General features: G+C 32.4%; 1 protein-coding gene across 1 annotated transcript; it reads left to right on the top strand.

Annotated features, from left to right (window-relative positions):
- The first annotated feature begins 8,761 nt into the window (after positions 1 to 8,761).
- On the top strand, positions 8,762 to 14,389 carry LOC112685650 (trimethylguanosine synthase-like). Its single transcript, XM_025557587.1, has 12 exons — positions 8,762 to 8,935; positions 10,734 to 10,806; positions 10,904 to 11,025; positions 11,120 to 11,478; positions 11,922 to 12,003; positions 12,080 to 12,214; positions 12,866 to 13,122; positions 13,188 to 13,283; positions 13,400 to 13,460; positions 13,553 to 13,714; positions 13,986 to 14,242; positions 14,307 to 14,389. Exons 1-10 carry the CDS (start codon positions 8,893 to 8,895, stop codon positions 13,660 to 13,662), a joined length of 1,338 nt encoding a protein of 445 aa, XP_025413372.1. The 5' UTR covers positions 8,762 to 8,892; the 3' UTR covers positions 13,663 to 13,714; positions 13,986 to 14,242; positions 14,307 to 14,389.
- Positions 14,390 to 15,547: the final 1,158 nt, after the last annotated feature.

The raw sequence follows: 15,547 nt of genomic DNA, 5'->3' as shown, positions 1-15,547 counted from the left end.
AATGTAGAATAAAAATTGTGATTCGATAGTAATTTTCAATGTTAAAATTTCTTGCAATATCTGAACACAGAAATGTTCTCTATGTATTTGTCTTTTGATGAATCTTTTTGCATTTAACTTAAGTTCAACTATTAAAGCCATAACCAAAAAAAAACCATTAATTTATAAGCAATTAATTCATGATTTAAATATTATTTAGTTGTTGAAGATTATATTCACTTCTGCCTGTAAACATAATGTTCGTGCCAATTTGACATTATTGCATGTGTATAAATTATCTGTTTTCGTAACGATTCTTATCGCGCGTATTGCCGTGCGGTTATAGAAAAGAGATTAGTGTGGTGCGGTGGACGATAGCAACAGCTTTCGTGAGTTGACCGCTCAGTGCGCGCGTGAGATAGTTACTTTCCGTTATTTTTGTCAATGAATGTTACCATTTTCGTGCGATGCATAGCGGTGCGTTGCGTATTCGCGGCCGTCGTCGGCAGCTGTGATAAGCCTCCGTGTGCGACCGGCCGGATAGCATATTAGCATTCTGGGGTCGGTCTCGGCACCGGTTATCATTTTAGCTTTCTGATTGGTCGTTTGGTTTGGCCGCGCTTTTTAAAAACTGTTACCCTATAACCTTGTTATCTTGTGTTATGTGTTATTTAATATTATCAAATTGCAATGCCTATTTATTATTTATGATACTATTATAAAGTATGAATATAAATAATCTTTAAAAGGGTTTTTACGTTTGAATTTTTTTAGGTAGCTTTTTAAATAAAATATTATAAGTCAAAAAGTATTTTAAAATGCTTAAATTAATGGAATTTGATAATAATTCATTTTATTCTAATAAGTTTTCCGAACAAGATATTTGTAACTGGATTAGTATTCATGGTAAAAATACTATTACAAGCTGGTGTGTGAAAACATATTAGAATGAAATGAATTATCATCAAATTCCACTAATTTAAACATTTTAAGAAACTTTTCGACTTATAATATTTTACTTAAAAAGCTACCTACAAAAAGTAAAAAGTAAAAACCCTTTTAAAGATTAATTGTATTCACACATTATAAAAAAAAAAATAGTAAATATGCATTGCAATGTGATAATATTAAATAAAACATAATACCAGTTAACAGTTTTTTAAAAAGCGTGGCAAAATCAAACGACCAATCAGAAAGCTAAAATGATAACCGGTGCCGAGACCGACCCCAGAATGCTAATATGCGGTCGGGTATGTAATCGCATTGTCATCGTTGCGCGTATATGTTCGTTATTCCATGTTTTCAGAGTTTTCCGGTTATGTTTTTGTAAAAGTAAAAGTCATGTTCTTAGTGCCACAAAGTTTCATGAGTTCTCGTGTTTTTTGGTTTAATGTGTTGGCACTGAGACATTTATCTTCATTTTGTGGTGTCCAGCGGCCAGAGCCTCGTGGTGAATGTCGTTGGCACCGTCTCTCTCTCATCTTTATATTTTCGTGGTGTGCATATTCAATTTCATCGTCTCAACGTTTGTTCGTTCTGTTTTTTCAAGTGTGTGAAAACCACGTTTTCTTGTTGTGAATAACTGTCCGGTAAATATCGTTTGTGACAACAGTCACTATTGTTCTAATTTGTGTTCCCTAGTTCTAGGTGGTCAATTCGAACCGGCAGTTTTGTGATTCGTGGTGTTGCATTGTTGTTGTGCTGTGAATATCGATAGCGTGAATTTTTTCGTCTTTAACTGTAATTGTACGGCGCACGTACGCAGGACATTGTTTAATTTATTGCAGGCCCTATTATTTGTACAATTTCGGACTGCACACTTGATTTTACTGCTTTAAATTAAAATTTAGTCTCGCTACTATCTTAGAAAAAGGAATATATTACATACATAATATATATACATATGTGCATTAAATTTTAAAAAATTCAATAATACTCATATTTCCTAGTAGTTGACTTATTATTTAATTTTTGTTTTGTAGACCGTAGTGCACACACGTTAAAACCGTAGTGCACACTTCTACATTCGTGGTACACATTGTGTGTCGGGGTGCACATAAAAATAGGGCCTGATTTATTGTATTATCTTATTATTATTTACATTCCCCGGTGCGGTAGCGTAGGGATTAAACCCACCGTCCATTGCAGTTAATTTTTGTGAGTATTGGTTGATCATATTTGTTCCATTTATTGTGTAAAGGCCATTCTGGGCAAATTTGTATTATTTAATATTATTTAGTGTAAGCTGAGTGGGCCACACATTGTTATTTATTATATTGATTGTTGTGCCACTGTAGGGCCAACATTTGTATTTATTAATATTAGTGTGTGCTATGTGGGCCACACATTGTTTGATTTATTGTATTGTGGTTGTGCCGCTGTAAGGCCAACCCTTGCATTTGTTTTATTATTATTTGCGTGCCGTGTGGGCCGCATATTGTATTTTTAAATATACTATCATATTATTATATTTTTTTTTATTATAGTTGATTATTATGAAAATTATATCATTTATTAATTAACCGGCGAACAAGCCAGCTCTATATTATTGTTGGGCACTTGCCGCGCTAACACATAGTTTGTTTAACTTGTTTTTTTCATTAGTCTTTATATAATTCTAATTGTTTCAAGGTATCATTAGAAAGTTCCACTGCTTCTTTTAAATCAATTATTTTTTGTTGTAATTACTTAAACAAAGACAAGCCATACAAAAACAACAACTAATACAGGCGCGTACTGGGTCCAATTTCTCTACTGAGAAAATGGATATAATTAGGGCCCACTTAATATAAATACCAATAGAAATGAGTCTCATGTATATCTAACAATGTATATATAACAATAGCCAGGTTGTCTACCCATTTCTTACACAAAACTATATAATAACCATAAATCTAAATAATAAACCAAATCTACATATTGATTTAAGTTCTACAAAAATAAATATATACACAACAATATTAAAATAATTATTTTTATTTAAGTGATCTTGAATAAAATGTAAATTAAATATTAAAAAAAAATGTTAAATGTCATATTAATTAAATAATATGAATAGTTTGTTCTTAAAAATTGTTCAATACAAGTAAAATAATGTAAATAGTTCAGTAAAATGTTTAAAAACCAAACTTTCAACATTCTTAACATTTTTGTGTTTCTGTGGCATGCGCAAAAAATTAATTAAATGGATTGTATAATTTAATTATAATAACAGTAAAAGTAATAAAAATAATGCATTATATTGCCTGGTTGGCGCAACAACTATATCAAAAGGTGTAGATGAAAAATGGTAACTTAAAATAATAATGTATAAACAATAAAATAAATAAATATAATGTATAATAGAAATATAATATAATTTCAGATTGGCTTTATCGCAGTACAATCAAAATATATAATAATTAAATAATATGCGGTCCACACGGCACGCAAAACAAAATAAATAATTTATAATAATAATTTGCCTATGAGTCATAGGCTATGACGGCATACCGCAGTGTATGAATAAATATAATAAAAATAACAGCCGTTGGTGGCTAGGCCCGTCGGCCTTTACATAATGATAAAAAAACAAATATGATCAACCAATACACACATGTGACTGTGTTGAATGGCTGATTTCATCCACGCGACCGCACCAACTCTGTGATTAGACAATTGCCTACGACGGCACACCGCAGTGATAAATAAAAAATAAATCACAGAATTGGTATGTGCGACCACCCAAGCACAGTCACCAACGAAAAAACTACAATGGTTCACAGCCCTAAACAATGACACAATGAATGAAAAAAACCACGTTAATCAAGCGACCACTGGCAAACTTGAAAAACAATGAAATTACTCGACAATATCAGATTGCCTCGAACAATACTTTACCAGACGGTAGATTCACAAACGAAAATAGCTGCGGACGTACGAAGACTTGACAAAAATGAAGGTTGATGTGCACACCACGAAGACACCGTAGAGAGCGAGACGGTGCCGATGACATTTACTACGAAGGCTCTGGCCGCCGGACACCAAAATGAAGATAAAATGCCTCAGTGTCACCACACAAAATTGAAAAACACTCGAAATTAATGAACTTTGTTACACTGAGAGCATGACTTGAAACTTATACGAAATATAACCAACAAATTCGAAAACATGGAATAACGAATACATTAACGTGCGATGATAACAGCGCGATTACGTACCCAGACTGTTGCACACGGAGGCTTATCGCGGCCGACGGCAATGGCCACGGATACGCACCGCACGAAAATGATAACATGACAATAAGTGTTCGCAACGTGAACATAAAGTATATGTAGCATATTTTAAAAATTTACGTTGTACTCTTTCAATTTGATCACTTCCACAAGAGGTGTAAGGATCCCATACAATAGCTCCATATTCCAAATTAGACCTTACGTAAGCACAATATAAGGTTTTTATGGGAGAATTTAACATGAACTCATTAAAATTCTAATAATAAATCCAAGCATTTTAAAGGCCTTGCAGCATATATTGTCCAAATGGTAATGAAAATTTAACTCGCGGTCAAACGTGATACCTAAATCCAAAACTTTATTTTCAGCTCGAATTAAAGGATTAGCATTGATTAAGTTCGTTAAAACGACATTGAGTGACATTTCGAGAAATTGAGTTCAAGATGATGTAAATTTGCCCAAGTAACTAAAGAGTTGATATCATTTTGTAGTAGATAACAGTCGTTAAGAGAATCATTTTTTAAAAATAATTTTAGATCATCTGCAACTAGAAAATAAATGATAGTTACTAATAACTTTTTTAATATTGTTAATAAATAATTCAAAAATTAAAGGAGAGAGATGACTTCCTTGAGAAACACCAGAAATTGCATCAATAATAACAGACTTAATACCGTGAACATGAACAGTTTGCTTACGATCTCAAAGATACGACTGAAACCAAGACAACAATGGTTCACCAAACCCAGAATTAAGCAAAACATCCATTAGTAATGTATGATCAACGCGATCAAAAGCTTTGGAAAAATCCATATATATAACATCAACGTGAAAACGATTGTTAAATGCATCCAATACATAACTAATAAAGATAATGTTACAAGTGTTAGTTGACCGGTCAGGACAGAAACCGTGCTGTTCATCTATTAGAATTGAATTAACTGCCGATCCAATTGATTTCAAGACTAATGAATCAAATTATTTAGCAATATGCCTTAATAAGGAGATTGGACGATAGTTGGAAACATTAGACTTATCCCCCGATTTATAAATAGGTTTAACAATGCTAAGTTTTAAAATTAGGATTCCTTTATAGTTAGGATTCCTTTATCTAAGGATTTACGAAATAAAAGTAATAATGGGTAGGATATTACAGATTGTAGCTTATACAAAAATTCACTAGAAAGTCCATCAGGACCAATTGACTTGTCACCGCTTAATTTAGATAAACTAGATTCAATAAGTGATATATCAAAAAAGCAATTACTAAGTAAATCATGAAATAAATGTGTGGTAGTTGAATTATTATTAACACTGTGTTCAGTGTAAACAGAACTAAACTGTTTAGCAAATAAATCTGAAACTTCTTTATCATTAGAACTAATTACACCATTAAAATGAACTGTTTTAGGTATGTCATTGCTTGATTTATTTTTCTTTATAAATATGCAAACTATTATGGGATTAGCACAAAGTTGAGATTCGGTACGTTCAATAAACTTTTTAAAACAGTTCTTAGATATCAGTTTATACTTAGAACGAAGGAACAACGTCAGTTCAATTTAAATTGTTCTGTTCTATTTGTTTCTAATTTCTCAATGAACGGCTCATTGATTCCCGCGTACAATTGTAATCGTGAACTCCTGCAGAGTGTTAATACCGTGCAGACGTTGCGAGCGATGCGCGATGACAACTTTCCCGGCGGCCGGCGCTCGGACTCGGACAAACGGGTTGAAACGGCTCGCACCCCGCCACTGGTGCTCGGAACTCGCGTGAGATTCGACCAATAAGTGTGATGTTATTCGACGCACCGGCCGGTATGCAAAGAAAACCTCGGCGCGGAAGAATCAAACGAATCGATACACGCTTGAAACGTGTATATGAATATATACAGGGCCGGTCCAAGCAAAAATAGTGCACCTAGGCAAAATCAAATTTTGACGCCTCAAAAAAAAATTGAGCTCTTATCTTAACTTAGTCCCTCCCCCTATATTTTATGTGACATATTTATAAAAAAAAAAAATTTAGTTTAAAATTATATGTAAAAAAACTTGAAGTGATTTCTGTAATAATTACTCAAAACCCATAACTATCGCAACTATCATAAATCGCGGATGTGGACGAATGCACCAAAAAATGACGAACTAGTAAAAAATATGTGGTAAAAAAAGTGTTACTTTAAATTACTTTATATTATCTGATATATACCTCGGTTATGGTTGTAAATGTCTATAACCGTAGCATACTCATGGAAGATAATACCACTATTCATTCCACAACCAAAAATGTTATCATATAAGAAGATGAACAAAAATTGATATATTATTGAATTTATTATCATATTATAATGATAGACTAGTTAATTTATATTCTTAATTATTTATGTATTATATTTTTTAAATAAATCGATGTATTATATTTAAAAAAAATACGAGCCATGGGGGAGGGGAATGCCAACTTCACACCCTCAAATATGCCCTTGAGAGCGTATAATTTTTTCCGTACATAATCTATTATTGACTACCAGTTTGATGTTATTAACTTTGGTACCGATAATACGTTTAATACTCAATTGCTACGGTTGTAGACGAACCGTGAGAAAGGTTATTCGAATGTTGGCCTATGATAAAGCGTAACGTTAACGTTTCTCGCGGGTGCAAAAGTTCCGCCATGGAGGTGCACTGGACCGCAAATCGTAGCCTCTCCATACCAGGAGCATCATTTCAATATTCAATATATTAGGATAGGACATAATAATGACCGCCCCTTAAAAACAACACTATCCTTCGTCCCCCCCTCCTAAGACTCCATAGGTTTTACTTTTTTACAATTTATATTAAACAAACGGTATTCGTTTTTTCTTAACATATTACTTATTATTACAAAATAGGCAACAGTATAATATTGTTATCTATCTCTGATCTCAGTGTTTGGAATGGTTATATTCATAGGTATTAATTGTTATATTATATCTCGGCTCGTGACCCGTGATTCAAGACATTTCATGATAACCTGTTATGCCCATTTAGGCCCGGCAGCTGACCCGTTGCCACTTTAAAATCTAGGGTTAGGCAAATGCATACTCTTGCCCCTCCCCCAAATGACGTTCCTGCTCCATGCGCGGTAATAACACGACGACAACGGAAATCATTACCCGTTTGTTCGGGATAGGTATGGGCGTTGAATTTATCTAGATCAATGTTTCTCAAACCTTTTTGTCCGCGGAGCCCTTATGTTTTCAAAAAATGTATGGCGTCTCAAAAATCAGGAATTTATATTCAAGACAACAATAATTATTAATATTTCATATTGAGAAAACACAGTTCAAAATTTCATTTTTTTAAAGTTCATATTTTGTCATTTGCTGTGAAAACTTTAGACATTTTACGTTGTATTGATAAATTTACTTCATTTAATTTTATGAAAATACCAGCCAAGTTATGAAGTCATAATAACCAAATTTTATTTTAGTCTATCTTAGTTGTAAATAAAATTGGTGACACTACAACGTATAACTCGTTTCGTAATTTAGGTAATCATACCAGTGTTTTTCCTCAATAACTAAGAAATATAATAATATTTCAATTTAGATAATTAATATATGCCCACGGAGCCTCTAGACTTTTCCCGCGAAGTCCTATTTCTTATCCAAGATAATTATTTAGATAACATATAACTATTTATTTATGTAAGATAAAAGCTACTAAATTATTATCTAGATAAATGTATGTAAATCAAGTCCCAACACTGGGAACAAATAACAGTAGAACACTAAGGCTACGTTCAGACGGTGACTGTTCAATTCGTTTTTTTCACGTATAGAATTTTATCGAATACGAGACAGCAATTCACACAGGTACAATATTCGATTAGTTTTTTTCAGGTACGAGTTTTGATGCATAGACATAGCACTGTCGGCAGTCAATACACAATTGTTATCATAGATTCACGTGTTCCACTCATATTCTATTGGTATAGAAATGTTTATAAGAAACGTTTGGTACATCGAAAATTCTGGGTACATCCTCTTTTAGAGAATGGTCCATGACGTGAAAAACTTTTTGAAAAATTTTACTTAAACCTGACTGAAAACAGAAATTTTATATTTATTTTCGTATGTCAATGGCTAACCTGGCTAACAGCTGACCCACAGTTAATATTTGTTTACAAAATTGGTCTTTTAGAAATTTTTTTCTCTTTTTAGACCTTGATTTGGGCTCCTGGACAGTTGGCCCATCGGAGTTACTTGAAAAATGAATGCCATGTATATTCAAAATTTAAAATTTTTCAATTCATAATTTATATTTTAAATCATATCATTTAGTAGAAAGTTAAGTAAATCATATTTTATTCCGTACGTTTGTTACGCTGATAAAATTAGATTATATTTATTAATCGTAAATATTTCATTATCGGTGGTATAACTAATTCTAAAATGTAATATAAATATACTTATACACTTTTATGAGCATATTGTATTTTTTTTTTTACAGGGTATTCATTTCTAATTCAATTTCATCCCTAACAAATGGCCTCTTGAAATTGCTTGACCTACAGTTCCCCGACTATGGATCCGCCCCTGTACAGCTCATTTTTTTTTCTAATTCCGTTCGTCCATCGGGTTCAGCAACAATACATATCAACAAAATGTAATCGAAATCGGCAGCAAAGTCACGAAATTTTTGTCGGTAGACTTTGTATGATGCTGGATGGACCTAATTGCAAACAGCGCAAGTTGCTGGGTAATTTATGTCTTTTTAACATTCGTTTGATAGGTGGATATAACCTCATTTTACACATTTGGGCGTATAATGACAATAAGTACTCGTATAGCCGTGGTTTTGACATCTTAAACATTGAACTGGGGTTTTTTTTCGAATGTGACACATCGACATTATTATTGGTATAGCATATTTAATCAACTATATAAATATTTTACTTTGATGGTAAGGGCTCCAGGTCCACAAAAAATAGTTGAAGTGGATTTTTAGTTTTGTATTGGAGACAATTTGTAATTCAACGAGTGGTGAAATCAAGAGTATGAATTTGTTCTTTCAAGTAAGTGGTTGGTGTGGTATAAAGGAGGTGGCGAATCACTACTAGGAAAGCTTTTTCCACATTTTATTGGAAAGTATAAAAGTTCATATTATTTGTTTCTAGTAGCTTTATAGTTTATCTGTATGCATTTATTGAAATACGTCATCAATTTTAAACCAAGCGAAGAGCCTTTAGTGTTAAACTTTTCAGGTTCACTTAGAAGCTTTATTTTTTTTTGCAAAATTCTAAATAGTCAAAATTATCTTTTATATGTATATAGGCGGTATTTTGGTTGGAACGTTGGTGTTTTCTTGGGATTGCATTTCAATTTCATTTACGTTGGTTTTTTTGTTTTTGGTGAGGACGAGAAACGATTCTGACTTGGAAGAAAATTTGTTTTTTTAAATTTTTGGTTTAGGTGAATAAAGTGAATTCATCGGTACTGTTTGCCAATTATTTGGGCTGACGTTGTTTTTAATTATTTTTATTGGAGAAACTGATATGTTATTTTTTGAAGATTGTTGATGGTTGGGAGATAGTGTTGTAGGTTTGTTAATTGAACTCATTGTTCAAAGTCCAACTTTTTGATTTGAAAATTTATATCGGTGTGCAAATTAAACAAATAAATAATCATATTAACTACGTGATTAACAACGATTCTCAGGTTACCGAGTCAGAGACTTTTAAACATAATTGTTTAAAGTTCTAGAAAATTAAGATATTATTACGTAAAATAATACTGCTCTTAGACTTATTTCCTATCAAAAACTTAAACATTTAATTTTTTTCGACTCCCCATCCTCCAAACTAAGGTGTGGCCGTCACCACACCTTTTGTATGGGTTCGGCGCCACTGGTCGAGACATTATGGTTAGTTAAAAATTACTACGGAGAATAATACCAAAATTAACACAAATAATTGAATTATCCTCTTTTTTTTCCTTTAGAGTTAATCAATTTACTTACACATTTACATTGTATTACACAAATATCCCATGAAAAGAAAAACGAACCTTGTTTATGGAGAGCTCGTGTTTTTAAAACCATCGACATTTGTAACAGCACAAACATTTGTAAATATTATTTTAGTCGTATGATTTTCTACCGAAACAGATATCTGAATAATAATACATTACTCTATTTAATCTTAATCGTTTTCTAGAAAAGGTCAAATTAATTAAAATCCATGTGGTGCATACTGATCTGAACAAAAAAACTTGGTATCTGTAAGAGGTAAAACATTTTTAGGAAGAACTAAATGACGGAGTTTGATAGGTACATCCAGTCCGAAAGAATAACATTTTATTTATTATTATTAAACTAATAAATCTGATTTCAAGTTACGTATTTTTTCTACACTGGCCATTTACGATATGAATTACGTATTTTAAACGTTACCCAGCAAATATATTGCAAATTAGTTATAACTGTTGAATAAATTGTTTCAATAACATTCGACATTGCCTTGCGTAACAACGATTTCTTGTCCTAATTTTACGTCTAGGTATCTCAAGTGTTAACTCATCGATAATATCATCATCATCAACTAATATCAACAAAATGGGATTGACTACCAGGTAAACGAAACTATACGACATTATCGTAACACGTCGTGCGGTTCAACAATAACGCGCCGCCGCGCGTGAGATGCATGATGTTTATGTATTTTTTCAGTTCCGATCGCCGTAGTGCTCCTGCTCAAGAGTTGAACAGGAGCGACGAGCGATTACATTTGATGGCATTTTGTTTCATCTGTGGATGGCCACAGTTCCTGGTCTGGCTGACAAAAGACCAAGGTGAGTACGGTTAAGGTTCTATTTTCGCTACGACAACTTTCGATCTCCGTTCGGGTTTTCTTAACGTATTTCACTCGTACTTTTCCCGTATTAGCCCGTAGAGGTTTTGCGCATCATGGTTGCTGTGCCAGACCGACAGAACCGCGAGACAACCCAATGTCTCATGATAACGTCGGTGGTCGATCGGCTCCCAGTCCCGCAGCCTTTACGGATTGCGGTTCGCAAACGAACCCCGTGTCCGTCACCATTCCAGCGGCAAACCACGACTTCGCGTGCGGAAACTCCTGCGTTACGTTCGTTGACGTGTTCACCCAAACTTACCCGTCCGCCGGGGAAGTCGCATCCCACGTCAACGAATCTAATGAGGAGACGCATTCCGCATCGATACATTTAGACGACGAAGACGAAATCGTTCCGTACGTTCTTCCTAAAATGGAAGAAAATCGTGCAAAAGTGAGTGCAAAACTACATTACCAATAATTATTTACGGTCATGTTCAACGCAAATGGGCCATTTGCCCCCTTCCGGATTCTGCATATTTTTCACGTACGCGATACGACTCGTTTTAGTACGCAGTGTAGTTGTAGAACATTAACATTTACGCTTTTCATTTGTCGGGACCTAAGTTTGTTTCCCACAATCGCACACATGAATATTTGAGTGGATTTGAAAAAAAAAACGTTATCATTTCAATACCTTGTGAACTTGAGGGCAGTAAAATAATTTGCCGCTGACCGTTTGCAACAGTCGATTACGATAAAACGGTCGCTAATAGTGTAACATCAAATGAACAAATACATATAACACGATACTAATCAACAGGATGTTACCTAATATATACATAATTATATGCATGAACTCTCCAATGTTTACTAATTACGACATACTATTCCCAGGAATTGAACGTTACCTACAAATTGTGGGAAAATCGGTTTTCACAATTTTCAAAATTTAACGACGGTATCATAGCAGACCCAGGTATGTTAGACAGACGAACGTCATTAGTTATAGTATCGACTCCGTTTGTGTTTTCATAATTGTACGATGTTTACAGTGACTCTTTACTCCGGGCCTCCAGAAGTTTTGGCAAAACTTATGGCTTCCCGGTGTAAGTCGCTGGGTACTGTGATAGACCCGTTTTGCGGTTCCGGTGCGATCGCGATCCAATTGGCCATGGTTTGCCGCAAAGGTATATTGCTCACATCATAAAAATACAATTATTGTCATATTATTTAACATGGTATGGCTCTGTCAAACTGAAAACGTTATTAACGTTGCGACAATTACTTTCGCGTAATATTCAATTCCAAGTCATATTGGATGCGAAATAATAATGTTGTAGGCGTAATTAACGCGGCACTAGAACATGACGTACAAAATCACAAAATCATGCGTGGTAGTGCGTTATTTTTGGCGTTCAAATAATGGCGAAAGAAGGAATACTTACGAATACTTACTTATACAAGTATAAATAAATGTTAATAATAAATAATTCGCTTCCTCTTTTGTTGACTTTCGGTTAATGCGCATAATAGTAAAAGTTTTTCTTCGTCTGAACTAGCGTACGTATTTTTAATACAAACCATACCTCGAAAACGTACGAACAATACGACAAAATATAATATAAAGAAACAATAATATAACGAACAATATCAACTAGGTAATAAGAACCATTCTAAAATACGACGCTTCTTGGTTTCTGTGTCACGTGGATAACATCCGCGATAGCATTAAAAACGCGACGTTAATAACGCGCTCTGTTTGACGAGGCCTTTAATATTGTATTATATCGTAATGTATACTAACATTGGACTCGTAACGGTTCGCGTTCTTTGTATAGTCATTGCGATGGACAGTGACCCAGTCAAAATCGCGTTCGCCCGGAACAACGCTTGTATCTATGGGGTTGAGGACCGAATCATCTTCCTGGTGGGTGACTTCTTTGAAAATGCACACTCGCTGCAGAAGGCAGACGGCATCGTCACGTCACCACCAGCCAACATGACGAAAGATAAAATGCAGAATTTAACCGATTTGGCTAGTAGGGTGGCGCCAAAAGTTTTATTAAGGTTAATGAAGGACCAAGAAGTGGCAGATGTAAGTCCATATATCGTATTATGAGAACATCAATATCCGTATGTTTTTTTTTTTTTTTTTTACAGCTGTACCAATTAGAAAATATTAAATATTATATTAAAACAGAGAAGATATGTATCGACAGGGAGCCGAATTCTATTTTGGCTTTTCTTGGTCCCGGAGTACGTATTTTTTGATATCATTAAACGTTTACAATAATTAAACATAACTATAATCATCCGTCCATTATCCAATTCACACTTGTAAGTTTATTTTGTATGTTAATAATGTGTTTTAGATTAATACGAATAACAGAAACGTAGAGAGAACACAGAAGAAAGTGCTCGTGTTTTCTGATGGTAAGTTGTAAGAAGTGTACGATGTATATAGATAACATGTGTTTTATGGAAGATCTTGATACCAATTATAACAATATTTTTGATTTCCATAGGGGTATCTGTTAATCGTCGTGTGCATTGGGTAAGAGGTAATAATCTTTTTGCATACGACGATTATCTCAAAAACGTCGAAGAATTCGTGAAGAACAATAGTCTCAACTGATAGACGATTCCTCAACAAAACCGAAAGAATATAATACAATTGATATCTGATAGTAAATACTATTTATAAATTATAATCAATGATAAATTGTATAGATAAGGACATAGAATCGACGCAAAATTTGACTCATAATACAATATTTTTATTTTATATAATTTTTTTATTTATAGCCTATATTCTACAGTGACTTGAACAGATCACAATTAGATTAATATAATATTTACTTGGCCAATTGCATATATGTGTTTTTTATCATTAAATAATAATACTATAGCTTATGTGAACCGGTTGTAAAATAATTAATTAAAATACATTATTTTTAGATTTAACGCTAAATAACAACAACAACAACTACAACTATAGGGGTTTCCTGAAAAAATTATGTGGAAGCTGATAACGGATGTGTTAAAATAAAATGGAGATGTATAGTTATCCCCTTTTCTACTATGTCTATTAAAAAAACCATCAAACTAATTTTGTTTTATCGATCATTCGTGCAACATTATTCGAAAATATTCAAGTCAGATCAAATGCTTCTTTTGAAAGCAAACCACTTCTCAAATATAATGGTATTTTTAGGGTTAGTATTAATATTATTGAATTCATATTATAAAATAAAATTTATCTGTTTTACTGTTTTATAGATTCGATAAAATACATCATAATGACGAATTTAACACTAGCTCACCGAAACATGAAATACATAATCAACGATATTGAAAATGACTTAAAATATTATATAAATATTTAATTTCTTAAGCTTTTTTCTATATTTATTTCATTACAATTATTTATTATATTACTTATTTCATTGTTATTTTTTTTGCAAAATATAATATTACTATATTATTGTATATTTCTATTTTTTGATTTCTTATTTATATTTTGTATTTTTATACATTGCATACATGATAAAATGCATAGTTAATAATGTAGGTAACATATTTAAGATTAAGGAAAACTGATATGATGATGAATTTACAAAACTATAAAATATAATAACTTTAATGGGTATCTCTGAAAAAAAAAACAACATCAACTATACAATCATCCTTGCTAAACCTAGATATATAATATAATATAATAAAACCTAAATATTTGTGAGGGGTATTACCAGTGGGTGACTTCCCCTATCATGTGAATCATGTTATGTTCATTCAAACTATTAGCATAATGACTTATTGTGCAGATTATGTGTATAGATTGTCTTTTTCTTAATAAAAAAAAAAAAAAAAAAAAATGGGTATAATTTTTTTTTATAAGAAAAAAATTCACAGAATATTTAAGACAAAGTGCAACTGAATAAGTTCATATGTCTTTGTTTTCAATTACATACAAATATTTATAAGATTCAATTAAAATACAATGAATTTCGACTAACGTAGACATCAGTTAATGTGAGTAACAGGATTCTCAAAATGCTTCTTTGATACAAAAATAGTATTTTTAAAGTTAAACAAATAAAAGTTTCGCTGTATTACCAATTTTAAATTTACTGAAATGCATTAATGAAATTATATTATAACACTGGCTAGATTGAAAATGTTTTTATATTACTTTTTTTTTTAACTGACTTATCAATCAATACACGTATACACTGAAAATGTAGTTTAAATAATAAATATATATATTATATTATTTAATTTAATTTTAATTTAATTTAATTCATAAAATTATGAATTGTTGTATAGGAAAATTTGTGATATTAGTCAAGGCCGTCTACATAATACATAGGGAAAACTGGATACTTTGGAAATTTATACTAATAAGTATTCCATTCCTATAATAGAATAATATAAAATAATGTATATGATGCGACCAGAAGTATAAAATTATGAAATGCTTTTCGTTTTTAATAAACACGTCATTATGAAATAATTTTTTT

This window comes from Sipha flava, unplaced genomic scaffold, assembly GCF_003268045.1.
Source record: "Sipha flava isolate LNK unplaced genomic scaffold, YSA_version1 285_pilon_pilon, whole genome shotgun sequence".
In the NCBI taxonomy this organism is placed as follows: Eukaryota; Metazoa; Arthropoda; class Insecta; order Hemiptera; family Aphididae; genus Sipha; species Sipha flava.
The sequence above is the reverse complement of the archived record's forward strand: the minus strand, read 5'-3'. Positions and strand labels throughout refer to the sequence as shown.